Source organism: Lampetra planeri, chromosome 46, assembly GCF_965212315.1.
Source record: "Lampetra planeri chromosome 46, kcLamPlan1.2.h2, whole genome shotgun sequence".
Classification (NCBI taxonomy): domain Eukaryota; kingdom Metazoa; phylum Chordata; class Hyperoartia; order Petromyzontiformes; family Petromyzontidae; genus Lampetra; species Lampetra planeri.
This window is the reverse complement of record NC_136152.1, coordinates 699923-717589: the sequence shown is the minus strand read 5'-3', so window position 1 is coordinate 717589 and position 17667 is coordinate 699923. Positions and strand designations below refer to the sequence as shown.

Here is a 17667-nt window from a genome sequence, read left to right as displayed (position 1 = left end):
CCTCTCCCCGAGGGCTTCTCCCCTAGGACCTCTCTGCCGAGGGCCTCTCCCCGAGGGCCCAAGCGCCTCTCCCGGCCTCGTCATTAAAAACGCTCAGTATTGGACCTTATCTGGTAAAATAAGTAAAAATGTTTAGTTTAAAATAATTGTTTGTCACGTGGTTCTGTCGCCACGTGGGCCGACGTCCTCCTGCCATGTAACATCGACGTACATACACGTGCAATCATTTAATTCATTAGTTCTCTTACGTATAGCCCGAATAGACTGTTGTGGCAAGTGCTGTTAGCAAGCCATCTGTGAAGGCCATCATGGCACACGAGGACGTGGGTGGCCAGCACCACGCCCGGCCGATTCGTCTCCCCCAGTGGCGATGTTTACACACCGCACCAGGTACTCATTTGAGGCCGAATCGACCTAGGGGAGGCCCAGGACCTGTTCAGATATCCGTCACCGGGTGTTGGCCGCGAGCGAGCGGGGTTCAAACTCGGCCCGCTGGATTCGTAGCGCAGCAGCGTCTGCTGCTACACTACCACCGCCCCCCCCCCACTCACCTCGTAGCACAGGTAGATGGAGAAGACGACCATGGCGGCGTTGTAGGCGACGAGGGCGCCCTTGAGCTCGAAGGGCTTGCGGTTCTCCATGAGGCGCGGGCCCAGGCGCTTGACGAAGTACACGTAGGCCGCCAGGATCACCGTCTGCAGCAGCGGCGACGACATGAGCGGCCAGTCGGCCACTCGGGGGTCTGGGGGGGGGGGGGGGGGGGACACACGCGCAGGAGTTACGGAGAGACACGGGGATCATGCGCACGCACGTTTAGTATTGCGATGGTATTTTATGGAGGTGTTGGGTGGGACACGTGGGGTTCGTGTGGATGGACACGGGACGCATGGAGAGACGTGGAGGTAGCAATGGGATTCGTGGGGGTGCTTGGAGACTTGGACAAAGATGCCCGGCACCCCACCCCCCCCCCCCCCCCCCCCCCCGATTGCCTTAACAGACCTGTTGGGGCAAGTGCTGTTAGCGAGTAGCAGCACCTATGTAGGTCGACACTTTTGTCTCCCGAGTGGCGATGTTTACACACCGCACCAAGTACTCATTGGAGGGCGATTCGAAATAGGGGAGGTCCAGGAAAAGTTCAAACTATCGTCACTGACGCATACACACGGGAAAATGGAGATGGACACACGGAAAAATGGTGGACGCACGTACACCGGTGACGCATGTACGAGAGCCTGTCCTGGTCCTCCACTAGGTCGACTCGGCCCTAAAAACAAAAGTGACGTCCATCATCGACGCCTATCGATCCGGCTCCTCCGGCGTTTACCTGCATCCTTGATCCAGTTCTGGTACGCCCTCGTGGCGTCGGCGGTGAGTGCCGTGAGCATGGCTGGACCTGGCTGGACTGGACTGGACTCTGCTGGACTGGAGTTGGCAGGACTGGACTGGAGTTGGAGTTGGCTGGACTGGAGTTGGCAGGACTGGACTGGACGCGACTTGGTCAGTGCTGGGGCAGCTTCAAGCCGACTCCGGTCCGATCACGTTGGGACGAGAAGAATCCCGACGGGCTTGGGATGGACTGGATTGACACGGCGTGGTCTCTGTAGGCACACACAAAAAGACAAAGATCCCCCATATAGCTTTAGACTGTTGGGGCAAGTGCTAGCGAGCACATATGAAGGTCAGCACGGCACGCGAATGGGTGGGTGGCCAGCACCACGCCCGGCCGCCTTTATCTCCCCAGGCTGCGATGTTTACACATGGCACCAAGTACTCATTTGAGGCCGAGTCGACCTAGGGGAGGCCCAGGTCCGGTTCAGATAATCATCGCCGGTGTTAGCCATGAGCGGGAATTGAACCCGGGTTACCGGGTTCGTAGCGCAGCGCGCTAACCTGCTGCACCACCGCTCCCCCACATGCACAGACACACAGACACATGGGGACACACACACGCATTACACAAGTCGTCACGATCAGCAGCCGCGGCAACAGCAGCCATGGCCTATCCACTGCTGGATGAAGGCCTCGCTCCAAGCCGTCGCCGTCCCAGCCCCGCAGCGTGGCGATTCCACACAGCCTCGCGCACACAAATCAAATCCCGCCGCTCCATCTCCGCGAGACCGACGGTCGCTCTCTCCCGGACGTGTTCCATCCCCTTATTAGGGCGCCACGGTGGCGAGATGTTAACTACCTCGCCCGGTATACATGAGGTCGTGGATTCGATCCAGACCCCGACACCTGTATTTATTTGGAGTTTGCACGTCTCTCTCTCTCCTCGTGGCCGCATGGATTTTTCTCCAGGGGTCCTGCGGTTTTTCAGCCTCCGCATTTCGGATCGGCCGCGGTAAATTTCCACGCGACGACAACCCCACTTTGTTGAGCCCATAAAATTGTGGCCATGACGCATTCCTGCCCGAGCCGCACCCCATTTCGCTTTTGCCCCCAACGAGCTCGGGATGACGTTGTCAGGTCTGCACGGCAACGCCTCTCCCCGCTCCTTCTGCACCGTCTCTCCCGGGGAGCCCTCCTGCCCAGATCGACTTCCGCAACCCCGAATTGAGCACCGTAGTGTCCCGGTTCGAGAGTGCCAATAACATCGCCATTGGGAGAGACAAAGATGGCCCCACAGGGGGGGGGGGGGGGGGGGGGAGGGGGAGCACGGTTCTGACCACACCACCATCTCCCTTCCCCCGTGTTTGTTACGCGACGGCCTTCAGCAGGTGCTTGCCGAGAAGCGTCCACCCACAAACCCGCACTTGACCGGCATGGTGAAGTACGGTCAAACGAGTACACCCAGTGACGGGACACGGCACGCGGGAGGGGCTTTCGTCCAGCAGTGGATTGACGAGCAGATGTACAGTGCACGGTTACATAACCAGGATGGAGGCAATGATAAAGCAACTGGAGAAATGCACTTTTCTTTTTTTGGAGAAAACGGCCCGTGAGACAAATCGCCAGGAATGTGCCCGATCTGGTGGCGTCTCGCAAGCCAAAGCAGCGTCGAGCCCGAGATCAGCGTGCACGGGACGGGTGCTGGAGGCTGCTGCTGCTGCCGCCGCCGCTGATGATGCACGCCGGGTACACGTGCGGCAGCCAGAGGGCGGTGCGGCACAATTCATTCTATTTATTTTGTGAGTGAACACTTGCACCCACCCCCCCCTCTCCTCTCTTCCCCCCACTAAAGGAGGACATCTCAACAATGTGCAGTGGACATTGAACGGAGGTAGTCCCGACCTATAAAACAGCATTTAAAAAATATATAAAAATGAGGGGGTGGTGGAGGGGACGCAAGGAAAATTAAAAAAAAGAATGCGGCCTTGGCAGAGTTTGACCGAACTGCTCGGCGCTCTGCGGCCAAATCCGAGGTCCGGCGGTCGAGCGATCCAGATTCTTAGGAGCCACAAACTCGAGAAGGCCCGGGACACACCTAACTAGCGCCCAGCGCGGAGCGGCGAAACATGCCAGGTTGTGCTCGCAGGGCCTGCGGCCTGAGGAGCGCAAGGTGTGTATCTACCAGACGGAGTCTCGGGGGGGGGGGGGGGGGGGCCCGACGGGACAGCAGGTAACGAGCACCAAGGCAGTTTTGAGCTTTGCAAGTCATACTCTTAGTTCTTTCGGTAAAGTCACGTAGGTAAAAAATGAAATTAAAATTAATACAAATAAAACAATAAAAAACAAAGAATCACGACGTTTCGGAGGCAAAACAAGTCTCCGTCATCAGGTGGGACCGTCACAGCCAGATTTTACCTACGTGACTTTACCGAAAAGAACTAAGAGTATGAATCCTTGCAGTCATGAAAGCTTCAAATCTAGAACTTTGCAAGTCATTGCAGGAACTTCCGCTGTATGCGATAGCCGACTGGTTAGCCAGTCGGTGTTGGACTACATTCCACGCTCGCTCCAAAGTCGACACTCCCCCACCTTCCCCAAACCTGCACCCCACTCAGAGCGGTGAAGTATGGTCAAATATTTTTTTACAGAGGAGACCCCCCCTCCCCCCACCCACCTCCGCACGGGCGTGAAAAGAGTGGGGGGCACTCCTCATCGAGCAGTGGATTGGACACGGCGTTTGTCCCCCCGCAGCAACGCCACCGCGCCCGGGCCGCTTCGCTCACAGTGCACGTTAAAGACCTTGCGACGTCATCAGCAAGGGCGTGGTGGTGGTGGTGGGAGGGGGTGGGGGGGTGGTGGTGGTGGTGGGAGGGGGGGTGGTGGTGGTGGTGGTGGGAGGGGGGGTGGTGGTGGGGGTGTGTACAATTTTTTTTGGCACGGTTTTAATAATTACACCGCAACTTTATCTTAACCGGTTTGGGAGACAAATCACAAACCGCGACAATAGTAACACTGCTGCTGATGTTCCACGCCACCTGCTTCACTTCACAGCGGCCGTCAAGGATGCCGTGACGCCATTCGCAAGAGTGCCGGTGGGTGTCGTGGGTCCGAATTTTTCCCAACATTGGAAAACGCCGCCGCCGATTGTTCAACCGGGATCACGCTGCAGAGCGAGTCTCCCAAGTGGTAAAATCCACGGTGTTTTTTTTTATTGGGGTTCGATCGCACGAATTATAAAAGTTGTCGTTAAACGCGCCGCCGCCCGACACAGCCAATAACTCTCTTTGGTTCTTTCGGTAAAGTCACGTAGCAGTTGTCCTGCTGCATCGGTTCCGCCTGATGGCGGTCGCTTGTGTTGCGATCGAAACGTCGCGATTTCATTTAATTTATTTTCTACCTACGCGACTTCACCGAAAGAAACAAATAGCATGGATCCCTGCAGTCAGGAAAACTTCAAATCTAGAACAATAAGTTATCTGGTTCAGCACGAACCGGTTGTGTGCGTGGGAGAATAAACCCACGACGTTTCGCTGGTAATTACAACCAGCCTCATCAGGCGACTGCCAAAAAGGTGGCGGGTTTAACAGACACTTTCTCATTTACGCGATCTAACCCAGCAGAAACCTATTGTGGACAAATACCGGCTCGCGAAAGCCTAAGCGTTAAGCGGAATAATACAAATAACATTTTATTTGAAAAAGAAAGTCAACTCGCGAAACCCTTCGAGCACAGCTGCCGACGAAGCTACCTGTGTATGTATGCTGAACTTCTTTCGTGCCATACGTAGCCAACCGTGCTCAAAAATCGGGACGACAAACTAAAACGCAAAAAAGTGGTTTTAAAGAAATGAGCAACCTGCCGTGCGCGAGCGGGCGAGCGGATGAGCGGGGATCATCACACCGCCGCCGCTGCCACCTCCACCACCGCGGTGGCGTGCCGGCGAGCCCACCGGAATTGCGATGCAGGAGGTCGCTGGTTCAACCTCTCGTCTCCCGGCGCGGCTGTTCGGTTGAAACAACGCCCACTGTCCAACCAGCAAACGGCTTCACCGTGGTTATTCTACGATCGGCGGGGTCGCGTGGAGCGTGGGATACTCTCATCTTTTCCAGGACGTACTGGCACGCAGCGTGGGAAGAGTAGGCCAAAGGGTACCCTCTAGGAGGAGGGGCTCTCTCTCGAGTTGTGGGGCGCGAGTAGGAAATTGCAGAGCTGTGCCTATACCCTCTTACGTAGTGTGGATTAATGAATGAAGAGGCGTGTATGTTGCGCTCTACAACGTAACGGGGCTGTCCCGGCGCGGCACGAGGCGGTTTAGCACCTGCGCCTGGCTTGGCTAAAGACATCAGCCCACCCCAAGTGGTGGGGGAGGCGGGATGAATAATTTCGTGAGTCATTTCTTACATTTGTTTTTTTTAGTTATGGAAAGCCAGGAGAACCCAGGAGGAAATGCACGCAGAACTGGGGGGGGGGGGGTGGGGGGGACCGGGGCAAGTCATTTGCAAGATTGACTCTGGGTGCATCAAGTCTGCTAATAGAGGGGGGGGGGGGGGGGTGGCGATTGCTGCGTAATCCCAACCTAATAACTTGCGGAGTCGTTTTACCAATTAGCTAAATTTGGACCTCGAACTCCGGGCCCACTCGTGGCGAACGACATTGTGGGATCTTTAGAACGTCGGCCGTGAAAGTGAAGCGGACGGCACGCAGCAACCGTGGCATTATTATTAAAAAAATCGCCACCACTTGGTAGTCGTTACGCAGCGCACACTTAACCAGGTCGGCCGGTAGATTCGTACCGTGAAGACCTCTAACGGCGGCGGCAGCGACGGGCGGGGGGGGGCCCTTCCTGCCGTGGAGGTGCCAGCGGTAACCTGCCTGCGCCACCCTGCTGGCAAACCCCCCAACCCAAGCCCCCCCCCCACTCACCGCCAGCGACCAAAGTTTAAAACGGTAGCACGGCAAATGAAAGAAACTATACGAAACTTCTTAGCGCAGCTGTAGAACAAAAGGGGCACTTTGTATTTTTCCAGCGTTATTTATATGACGAGGTTCTCATTTCACGGCGTGCTTGAGATTTAAAAAAGCTGAGCCTCTCTCCCTAAGCCGGGCAGCATGAGAAGATCTTAAGGGGGGGGGAGGGTTGCCAGATTTACAGCAGGGCTTATGCCGGCTACTTTTCTTGGAGTTTTAATTAACAATGTAATTAAAGTGTACACGGCAAACAAGTTTTCAATCTCCTACGGCACATAAACCACCCACCATTAAAATGGAGTCGGCCAAAACATCCCCAATATTTGGGCCAGCAAATGTTGTTGGGAGGAGTAGTTCCAGCCCAGCGAGCACACGGGCTGGTTATTCTTCCAGATACCAGGTATGAACACTCGCTCACGGAGTTGGCCAAACAGCATATTATATGACGACAGAGCTTGCACGTTTAAAGCACTATAGTATTTTGGGCCCCAATAATTTTCCAACGGAAAAGTCATCTAATTAAAATTACCCTCGGGATAACTGTAGATTTCACAGACCGAGTGTTGCCCAACCGTTTGAAAATGATCTTTACAGAAATGTTAAACTTTTAAATAATCCTCATCAATCGTTATCGTCGTAGTTATTGTGATATTGGTCTTGGCCAACATCCTTGTCGTCGCTATAATCATCACCGTAATCCAGACTCTTTCAGGACGGTGTTGTGCCACTTGGGATGTGTAGCCATGAACTCCACTCGCAATGAAGAGAATGTTGAAGAACACATTAAAGGGCAACACAATGAACAAGAAAAAGCTCTGCGCGGATGGATTCACGAATCCACTTGTTGTACTAACCACATCTCACGGCGGCTGCTTCGCAACACCACAAAAGCCCACAACAACAACAACCTGGTATTCCCAGGGCAGTCTCCCATCAAAGTATTAAACCAGGCTCAACCTCCGCTGACCCCCTTCGCCGGAACAGCGTGGTGACTTACGGTCAAAGCACCCCCCCACTGACCGACAGTTTTTATTTCATTCAGCGAATGTTTTTTACACTGCACGTGACTTTTACGCAGAGCACCAGATACGAGAGAAAAGTGAACGATTACAGGAATGCACGTGCATGTATATGCATGTCGATAATGTGGAGCAGACCAAGCTTCACGGTGGCCTTTCCCCGACAGTGCAAGGGAGGCATTCACCCAGCAGCAGGCCGATACCAATGTACAAAAACCAAGCCGGCTAAAGTGGCTGCGGTATCAGAAATACAGGGCCTGCCACGTTAAAAACCCCGGTTTGGTGGCGACCTCTTGCCCATCATGCCGCCAGGGTAGATAAAACGGATACCACGTTGTGACAAGTTAACAGCAGCTGTCGTAAGGAGTATACCAGTCCCCGCCATTGAAACGTGGAATCTCCACCACCCGGCTTGCACCAGGTACTCATTTAAGGTCGAGTGGACCACGAGGAGAGGGCCCGGGACTGGTTCAGATAAATCGCTGCCGGTTTTGGCCGCGAGAAGGCAAATTGAAGTCGGGTCCGCCGGCGTTTAGTAGCACAGCGTGCTAACCGTTGCGCCACCGCTCCCCACGTGCACCTTTCCTGCTCCCGTCCACCCCGCGAGGAGGATGGGGGAGGAGGATGACTGCCACCAACACCGAACCCACGACAGCCGAGAACTCACGACGAATGGGCAACACCCCCCCTCGTTCCGCCGCGATTCCTCGTCACCAGAACTTCATCGTGACCGCCAGAAGCAATCCGCCCCCCCCACCCCACCCCGGACCCCACCCAGAAAAGTTGCAAAGCCAGTTTCCACCACCGCCACCACCACACACGAACCCTGGTCCAGCCATCCAAATGACGCGGAGCAAGCGAGGGGAGCCGCGGCTACGAACTCGGCGACGAGAGGTCGATTTCCCGTTCACGGCCAACACACACCTCCAATATCTGAACCGGTCGTGGGCCTCCACTAGGTCCACTCGGCCTCTCAAAGGGAGCACTGTACCCTGGTGTGGTGTTTGAACATCGCAACCGTGGAGACAAAGGAGGCCGAGCGTGGTTCTGGCCACCACACCCCCTCACGTGCCGTGCCGGCCTTCATCGGTGCCACTCGCTAACAGCACTTGCCCCAACAGTCTGAGGCTACACGGGGGATCTTTGTATTTAGTGGTGGTGGTGGTGATGACGGCGGTTGCTAACGCGCTTACCTAGACAGCCTCGCCACCCTCTTCAACTGACATCATCATCACACCTCTGTGCTGTCCACCATTATGGAGGTCGCACTCATTACACACAGAGTGCTCGCCACAAATGAACCACATAAAAACCCTCGCTGATGCCGGTCAAGGGGCAGCAGCCACCATCAAGTGCACTCCGGTCACCCGCGCATCATCATCAGCAGCAGCGGATTTTGACAAAGCCACCGAACAAAAGACGGTGGTCACCGCACCGCGCGGCGCTTTCAGGTGCGCTCCTGCGGCCGTCTGGAATGCTCTCCCTTCCGCGAGTAGGAAGCCGCTGGGAGCTATGCACTTTCAAATCATCATCTAGGGTTGACAAACAAATTTCTTTGGAACTGCTTTGTTGTACTCATTGTTTTTTTCGGTAAAGTCACGTATGTAGAAACGTCGTGATTTATTTTAATTAAATTTTATTTATTAAAATTTAATTTTATTTCCACATACGTGACTTGACCGAAAAAACCAATGAGTATCATTTCTGCAGTCACGAAAGCTTCAATTCTAGATCACTGCTTTGTTGTGTTTAGTTTGTGGTCCTTGCACGGATGGCTACGTACGGTGCGACGGAAGTTCAACACAGACACACACGTGCGTGCACACAGCAGCAATAAACGCTCACCGCCTAGGCGGCGCCTTTGAGGACGGGGCCCTCCTCAATAACCGACTCACCTGGGGACGGGAGGGGAGGGGGCAGGAGGGTGCGGCGAGACATTGACCAACCCGGAAACCGGCCCAGGCTCCGCGCCCGAACGAGCCGTTACCGACCTATGGGGATGGCGCGAGCGGGGCAGGAGCGTCGCGCCGTGAACTCTCACCCGACTTGGCACGCGGTCCCGCGCGCACGCACGCACGCACGCCACCTCCTCTTCCGTCAAGGACTCCACAAGTTTACGGGGGGGAGGGGGGGGGGTGCCCTTTCCCTAGGACAGCTGGCGGGTATCACCGACGTTCGTTTATGCGAGTTTGACCTACGCCGATGGGGAACGTCGAATGTGAAAACGGGTCCAGAGGTTTTGGCTCGTGCCGAGCCAACGATCGAAGCAAGCCCCAACTCTGCCGATTTTCCATATGTAGAGGTTTTTTGGGGTTAAACCGCGGAAAAACGCAAGTGTCGGTAAAACCCGGCGATTCTGCACACGTACCCAGCGATCGTGAAATCGCTTCGGAAGGCCGCCAGCGGCGGTAGCGCAGGGTGTGACGGCGCGGGGCTAGTACCACGCCGGTCCGCCTTGGTCTCCCCGGTGCTGACGTGTCACGCGCACACTCACCACACCAGGCACTCGTTTAACAAGGAGAGTCCATCTTGGGACAGTTCAGGAATCGGTTCGGATGAAAATCGACCTCGAACTTGGGGTCGCCGGTGCCTTGGGGCAGTGCACCGACCGCTGCGCCACCGCTCTTCACAGTCAAAACGCACACAAAGACAAAGATCCCTCCCCTATAGCCGACACAAGATTGTTGGGGCAAGTGCTGTTTGCGAGTGCCTATTTAGACAAAACTACTCACGCACACACACGAACCTTCGCGCTCACCCGATTGCAATCACGAAGGACGAGGAGGCGTTAGCTATTAACTCACTCGTGTCAGTAAAGTCGACAATCCTTTACGACCGGACCCGTGTCTTTGCCACGACCGGTGATGACACAAGCATGGGACTCTCTCCTCACGCCGCGACTCACGAGGCCTGGATATCAATAACAACCACCCGTCCCGGGCAGGCCCAAAAACGACCTTCGGGCATGTCCTCGGCTAATTAATGTATACGCACCATTAATTATCCATAATTCCAGGTTTTTTTTGGGGGGTTAGAAGATCACGTAAGTAGATAAATGTGTCATTAAACCCGCCAGGTTTGTCACGTCAACAAAACATGGCCAATTCGTCACTAGTACAGCACGCCGGTGTGTTGGAGAGTAAACCTACAACATTAGCAATCAGAGTACGACGTTTCGCCAGTAATTACAACTAGCTTCATCAGACGACAGCCAGATTCGTGGAGAAAACATTAATTAGCCGATATGTTAATGGAGGACCGCAGAGCTTGGGACAACTGCTGGTACCGGGCTCACTGGCCCGGCTGTTGCTGCCTTCCTGTTTGACTGTGGTTCCTTCTCGCACTGTGTTACATGTTGACGCTATTAGAATCGCAAGACCGGCACTGCCCGCGTATATTTCCGTGGGACACGCGTCCCGGGTGTAGGGTGTAGGGTGGGGGTGGCACAACATCAGCATGCAGATGCAGGGTGCGATGTGTCCGCCAGCGTGCCAGCCGGCCAGCCAAACTTTTTTATAAAAATATATAATACATGAAAAACTCCCTTCCGTGGGCGTCGAGGTGGCCAAGAGATGGCAGGTACAGCGAAGTGTGGACTAAATCTCCATCCGTTCCACGCAATCGAGATCGAAACATCGGTGGCAATTGGGAGCCCCGATGGATGACGGAATGCTGGGGATGGGCTCACGACGGTTTCTCTGCCGGGAATTTCTACCGCTGGACAGGGTTTGCCGCTCGTTGGCGAAAGCCTCGCCGAACTGGAATTGCCGCACCCACACCCGCGGGGTCCGCGCCCAGCAATTATTATGGGGGGCCCCGCCGAGTTAACTTGGGGCGGGTTCGCAGTAGAGAGATTATGTTGGGCGGGGGCAATCTATAGGAAGTCATCTTGATGGATTTCAAAGCCGACAACGCTCTTAAAACCCCTCAAAACCCAACACTAAATCAAAAAACCTTAACCCAATCCCGACCCTTAAAGCCAACTATAAACCAAACCATAAAGCCAACTCTAACAACCCCCCCCCTTAACATCAAACATTAAAATGTAAAAAAATGACAAGTATTTATATTCGGGGCTATTGAGAGAAAAAAAATAATATTTGTCATATTTTCCAGGAGACACGAGGGCTTCACGTTTCAAATTCCTGCCAGCGTCGTCATCATCATCATCGTGCCGCTGGGGGGGCAAGCCGTTGTGCTCACAACACCCGCAAACCCAGCGCCCTTGCACGGGAGGGGTTGGTGGATCACGGAGACCGGCGACACTCCCAAACCCGCTGGGGGGGGGGGGGGGGGGGCTGCAAGGCGCCTCCAGCAGCGGGTTCGCCAACCCATCCGTGCGGGAGCCGTGTGGTCGTCCACGAACATGTCGGCCGGCACCGCCAAAAGTAGCAGCGGAAACTGTAGCAGCACCGATTTATTCCACGCGGCTAACGAGCGAGCGGGTTAACACGCGATACGGTCACCCGACCTCCTATCAAAATGGTCGGCGCATTATCCACCGATACTGCCCACAAGAAGAAAGAAATTGGAAACCGCGAAAAGCTCCACGGGACCACCCCAGGTGCTGACAATTTCTGGTCTGGCAAATTCGCGGATTGCAGCCACGGTGGAGCCATTCGCACTAAGGGGGTGGACAGAGGCGGTAGGTGGCGGGGGGGGGGGGCGTGGGGATTTAACAAAATGCGCCCCTCCACCCCCCCCTCGTTAGTTCAACCTCTGCACCGGGAAACGGCTTGCGAATCCGGCGTTGGGTCCTCGGGACGACAAGGCCGCCGTGTCGGCAAAGAACAACACGAAACAAGACGAGCCGACGTCGGCGATGAGACGACAGCGGTGGGGAAGTTTGCCGCTGGACGGCAAGAAACCACACGTGACGGCGGCAGGGGGGGGGGGGCGGCCCGGGGTTCGTGAATCGCGCAGAGGAGGAGGCCAGGAAGTGACCGCAGACCACGGCGCTTTTACGAAACTTTGGTGCCACGGGCAGACAGATCGATAAGACGGACGGACACAGAAGAGATGGACAGGCGGTCTCCGGAAGGCGGTCATACAAGACGGACCCACTGACAGACAGACGGACACTGGGTCCGTCCGACAAAGACAGACGCACACCGTCAGCGAGATAGACCGACGCACAGAAAAACTTAAAGACGGACCAACCAACCAAGCACTCACATTGCTCTCAGGCCTCTTATTGGTCGGCTGAGAATAACATTGAAATTACATCATGGGAAGGAATCTTCGATGCTGCCGTTCTCACTGGTGCTTCTGCCGATTCAGCAGTGGTGCTACACACCTCATTCCTCCTTCACTAGAAACATTCTTCACGCTCGTGGCGGCAGCGTGGGGTGGGTGCGGCGCCCATCACCGCCAACAGGGCCCCAAAAGACAGTAGTGGGAATTCCACATTCCTCTGGTAGGGGTCCCCCCACCGCATGTACGACAATAGTGGCGAAATTGTGTGTTTTTTTTTTTTAAACGCCACGTCGTGGTGTATTGAGAGTCGGCATCACCTCCCAAACAAGTGGGGGGGGGTGGGGTGAGGGCATTTCAGGTCACTTCTTGACATCTCAGAAGCAAGTTCTGCAGTACCCACTTCCACGGGCATTTCTCGACCACTGAGCGATGCAGCGTCTCTCTGCACAGATTAGGGTCCGTAGCAGGGGAGGAGTGGCGAAAGTGCCGCCGTCGGCTGCGAGGTCCCAGAGGGTCAGAGGTCACCTGACGAAGAGAATGTCATGGGCAAGTTCGGCGATATCCGCTTCCGTGGAATGCTTCTTGTAACACTGAGAAGCGTCGCAACTGCGTCCGCAAGACATCCGGATGGATTCTTCGTCTCGACAACGACGATGAACGCGCAAATCGGATTAAACGACAACAACAAAAAATGTTGGACACGATAAAACAAAACAAAAAACACGAAAACCTGGCACCGGACCGCTTCCCACACAAACACAGCGGAGCAAGTAACGTCGCTCTGTCCATCTCCCAGCGGAGACAATGGAGCGCTGACATTATCAATTACCAAGACTCGCGCGCTCCCACTCGCTTCCCCCTCGCTCGACTCTCCCCGAAGCTCGCTCCGGCACAAAGCTCGGCTTTGTAAATACGTCGTCCAGGCCCCGCGTCACAATCGAGGCCTTTGTATGGCTCGGCCAAAGCGCGGCGTGGGGGACGGGTCCCCGCTAGAACAGGGTCCCGCCACAACGGACAAATGACAGTCGATTAAAAAGACCCATCGACCCGGCTCTAAGCAGAGGCGGAAGGTGGGCAGGTGAGTCGCCTGGCGAGTGGGCAGGCGAGTGGGCAGGCGAGCGGGCAGGCGAGTGGGCAGGTGAATGGGTTGACGAGTGGTCAGGTGAGCAGGCAGGCGAACGGGCAGGCAAGTGGGCGGCAAAAAAGGATGCCGAATCCACTGGGAGGTGACCTCACCCACACACGTTGCCCTTTGCCCTCCGCTGTAACCACGCTCTTCCGCTCTTCCGCCTTCGCGATAACCTCAAGTCGGCGGGGGTGGCATTTGCATCGCAATCGCGGGGGTCATTGGCCGGGTGGGGTCGTTGCACCCACCCCCCCCCCACAACGTTGGCCCAACGTCTCTCCCCCCCACCCCACCTACCCCAACGATGACCCACGGTGGTGGCGGTGACATTTCAAGCAAAGCCACAAGAAAAGCCAACGTGTGAAACGTCAGCCGATTTAAGAATGTCGCTTTGTGTGTGTATAGGCAGTGATTAGCACCACCACCACTCCCACCCATCACCATCAACCCCGCTACACGCCCACCATCATCAACCCACATCACTCTCACCCCACAAAACCATCAACCCCCCACACTACATCACCTCTACCCTCATATCACCCCCCACCCCCCCCATATTTCCATCACCAAAAATAGCCTCTGGTGGATCTTCCGCCAAGTTGTGGCGAGCGCGGTGAAAACTCGGCTCACGCCCAAGGGACAACGCGCTTGGCACTCCAAGCGACTGCCCCAAACTCTCGATTACGGGCGTTTTAAATGAAAACAATGAAGAAAGCATGCGCACGCGTGGCAGAGGTCGGAAACGGGGTTTGATTCCTTACCCGTACCCGGCCGCACCAGGGTCGCAAATGGGTACCCGTACCTGGCCGGGTACGGGTAGCCGGGTATCGGGTATCGGGTACCCGATTGCGACCTCTGACGCATGAAGAGCCGACAGCCGTTTGTTCTCGGGAGCTATTTTAAACGGGCGACGAGAACACGTTCGGTTCCCGAGCCCCACGATGACGTCGCGAAGCCACAACGCCGCGTTCACGACGCCGCCGGGAGGGAGTGCGACAGACGTGGCGAGTCCCGAGTATCGACACAAATTAAAATCGCAAAAGGCGTCGCTCGTCACGACACGTCATCGCGATCGCCGCCCCCCCCCCCCACCGCCCAATTACACAAGGACACGTGGACCGAGCCGAGAACTAAAACGCAATTTAACAGGTGTGGGGCCGAAACATCCCTCAATATAGGATCGCAAAGCTCGGGCAAATTGTTGGGCGACACCGATTCTGGCTCTGCCTTCCCCCGTGGTCCCCCCCCCCCCACCCCGTGCCGCCTCCCAATTCCCAAACGTTGCGCGCGTTACAAAATGGCAAAGATTATCTTCAGTGGTGGCTTTATTTATTTTATTGCTATTATTAGTATGATCACCACCATTCAATTATGAATGGGTTGTTGGCAAACAAAAAAACGAGCGTGGAAAGAAAATAAATCAAACCGCGGAGAGGAAAAAAAATATAAACTATTCCAGGCCTCGCGACGGCCAAGCCAGATTCCGACAGCGGTTGCCGCTGGGCGCAAACTTTGACCCAATTGGCAAAGGACTGCGAAGACGCTGAGTTGGGGCTATTTTCGACTGGGGGGGGGTGCGTGGAGTTACCATGGCTAGGTGACACCCCCCCCCACACACCCATGTGATCGCATCGCACCCTAGAGACTCAAAAACCCACTACCCCCCCCCTCTCTACCCCAGCCCAGCCCGTGACACCAAGGACAGACTTCTCACCCACTTTCTAGCTCGCCGCTGATGCACCCCCCCCCCACACACTCGCCCACCCCACCACCCACCCACACGTTCACCCCAGTTGCTAAAGCTCCCCATCTCACCCACCCATCTTCTAATATCACAAACCTCGCCCGACGTTTCGCTCGCAATTGCAACCGGCATCGTCAGCAGGCGACTCGCCAATGGAATCGTCTTCTTGGTTCTTTCGGTAAAGTTACGTAGAAGGGAAATAACAAAATAATAAAAATAAAACATATTTATTATTTCCCTTCTACGTGACTTTACCGAAAGAACCAAGAATATGAATCCCTGCAGTCACGAAAGCTTTAAATCGAAAAATGAAAATATACGTTAAAATTAGATAACAGTGAAATGTATCCTTACAGTATACATGTATTTGTAATTCATGTTATAATGCACGTATCCCGGTCCCGTGATGGTTGTTGTCATTTTATTCGCTGGATCGCGTTCGCTTCGTCTCATCAACCTCGTCATTGTTGTTGGTGCGATGTGCCTGCTGTATATTTTCTTAACATTAATGTGTTTTTGTTCCTTCAAGACAACTTTAGCCCGCATCTCTCACGTGTTCCCTCTCCGTTGCTGCCTCTTCATCCGTACGTTGTGTTTAAAAGAGCTTCATAGCTCATCGGATTCCTTCAATACAAATAAATATTTTAACTCCAGTTCTGTGCCGATGCACCACGAATCGTCGTTAAAACTCCCAATTGTGAATGTTGTTGCAACGGGTTTGCTCTCCAACACTCCGATGTGCTGAAGTAAGTAACCAATTGGTACGTTTTGTTCACGTAATCATTAATTAAACAATTTTGATTTTTTTTTACCAGGCAAGGCCCACCGAGCAATATATCCTCTTTTTCAGAAGCGACCTGGCCATCAACAATGATAGCTCAACGAAGTGGCTTATCATCATCATCGTGGAAACGCATAGCAGTCGCCAAAGACTCGAAAACGCACGGCGATGTCGATTCCAAATGTGGGAGGGAAAAACCGGAGGACCCGGAGAAAAATCAACGCGACCACGGGAGGAGAGAGACACGCAAACTCCAAATATACCGACGGCAGGGTCGGGATTGAACCCACGAGCTCCTGTACACCAGGCGAGGTAGTTAACATCTCACCACGGAGGTGAGATGTTGAAGCAGCATCATCATCGCACATTCCATTTCGACAACAGAGCTATTGACACCCAACAGCGGAGCGTGGCTTCTCCCGTGCAACCGAATTACACCGGGAGTCACGTTTCAGTCATTTTATGTTGTGACTCTCCAGCTAAAAAAGTTTAACCTGTGGGCCTTTCCACTGGAAAATTCCAACTCGACATTCTTGACATGCTTGAGAGTTATGACTCTCTCTCTCTCTGCCGCAAGTTTTGTTTTAAGCTCACCAGGAATGCTGACAAACCGGCACCCAGAGCGAGCAACGTGGACGCTGCTGCCAAGCACCGACGACTCCCTCCACTACTCCCTCTCCTCCTCCTCGACCCAGCAGCAGCAGCTGCAGCAGCTGCAGCAGCTGCAGCAGCTGCAGCAGCTGCAGCAGCTGCAGCAGCTGCAGCAGCTGCAGCAGCTGCAGCAGCTGCTGCAGCTGCTGCAGCTGCTGCTGCTGCAGCTGCTGCAGCTGCTATTCTCAGAGATCGCCTCAATGCCACAAACCCGCGGCGTCGTTGCGCGCCCTCTGCCAGGCCACGTCTCTCTCACCCCACCCCGCTCCCCGAGCACAAATGAACAACCACATCACAACCGCGGCCACTGCCACACCGGAACGCCCCCCCCTCTCGCCCGCACCTTTTGTTCTAGGCCCACCTGCTAGGCGAGCACCCCCCCCACACCGTCTTGGCTCACCCAGCCACCCACACTCACCAACCCGTTCCCCATCACGCAGCACGCTCACCCAAACCGGCCCATCCACATTCCGACACACCGATTCTCGTGTCTGTGTGACCCTTTAACCCCCCCACCCCGCCCAGCCCATCAGCTCACCCACCTACCTCACCTGGTGAACTGGACCCACCAACTTTCTCATGCGCAGGGCTCAACCGCTCAATCGCCCGCCAAAACTCGCCCCCCCCCACCTGCTCGCCCACCCACCAATCAACCTGCTCGCCCACCCACCAATCAACCTGCTCGCCCACCCACCAATCAACCTGCTCGCCCACCCACCAATCAACCTGCTCGCCCACCCACCAATCAACCTGCTCGCCCACCCACCAATCAACCTGCTCGCCCACCCACCAATCAACCTGCTCGCCCACCCACCAATCAACCTGCTCGCCCACCCACCAATCAACCTGCTCG

The 17667-nt window shown here is 55.1% G+C and overlaps 1 protein-coding gene across 1 annotated transcript in view; it reads right to left on the bottom strand.

The window, feature by feature from the left end:
- Positions 1-17667, bottom strand: part of LOC144733275 (very long chain fatty acid elongase 7-like) — a 46694-nt gene that overhangs the window by 10326 nt on the left and 18701 nt on the right. The window contains 2 exon segments of the mRNA XM_078615080.1: positions 552-742; positions 1325-1598. Of these exon segments, the coding sequence (XP_078471206.1) occupies positions 552-742; positions 1325-1385 (252 nt within the window). The 5' untranslated portion in view covers positions 1386-1598.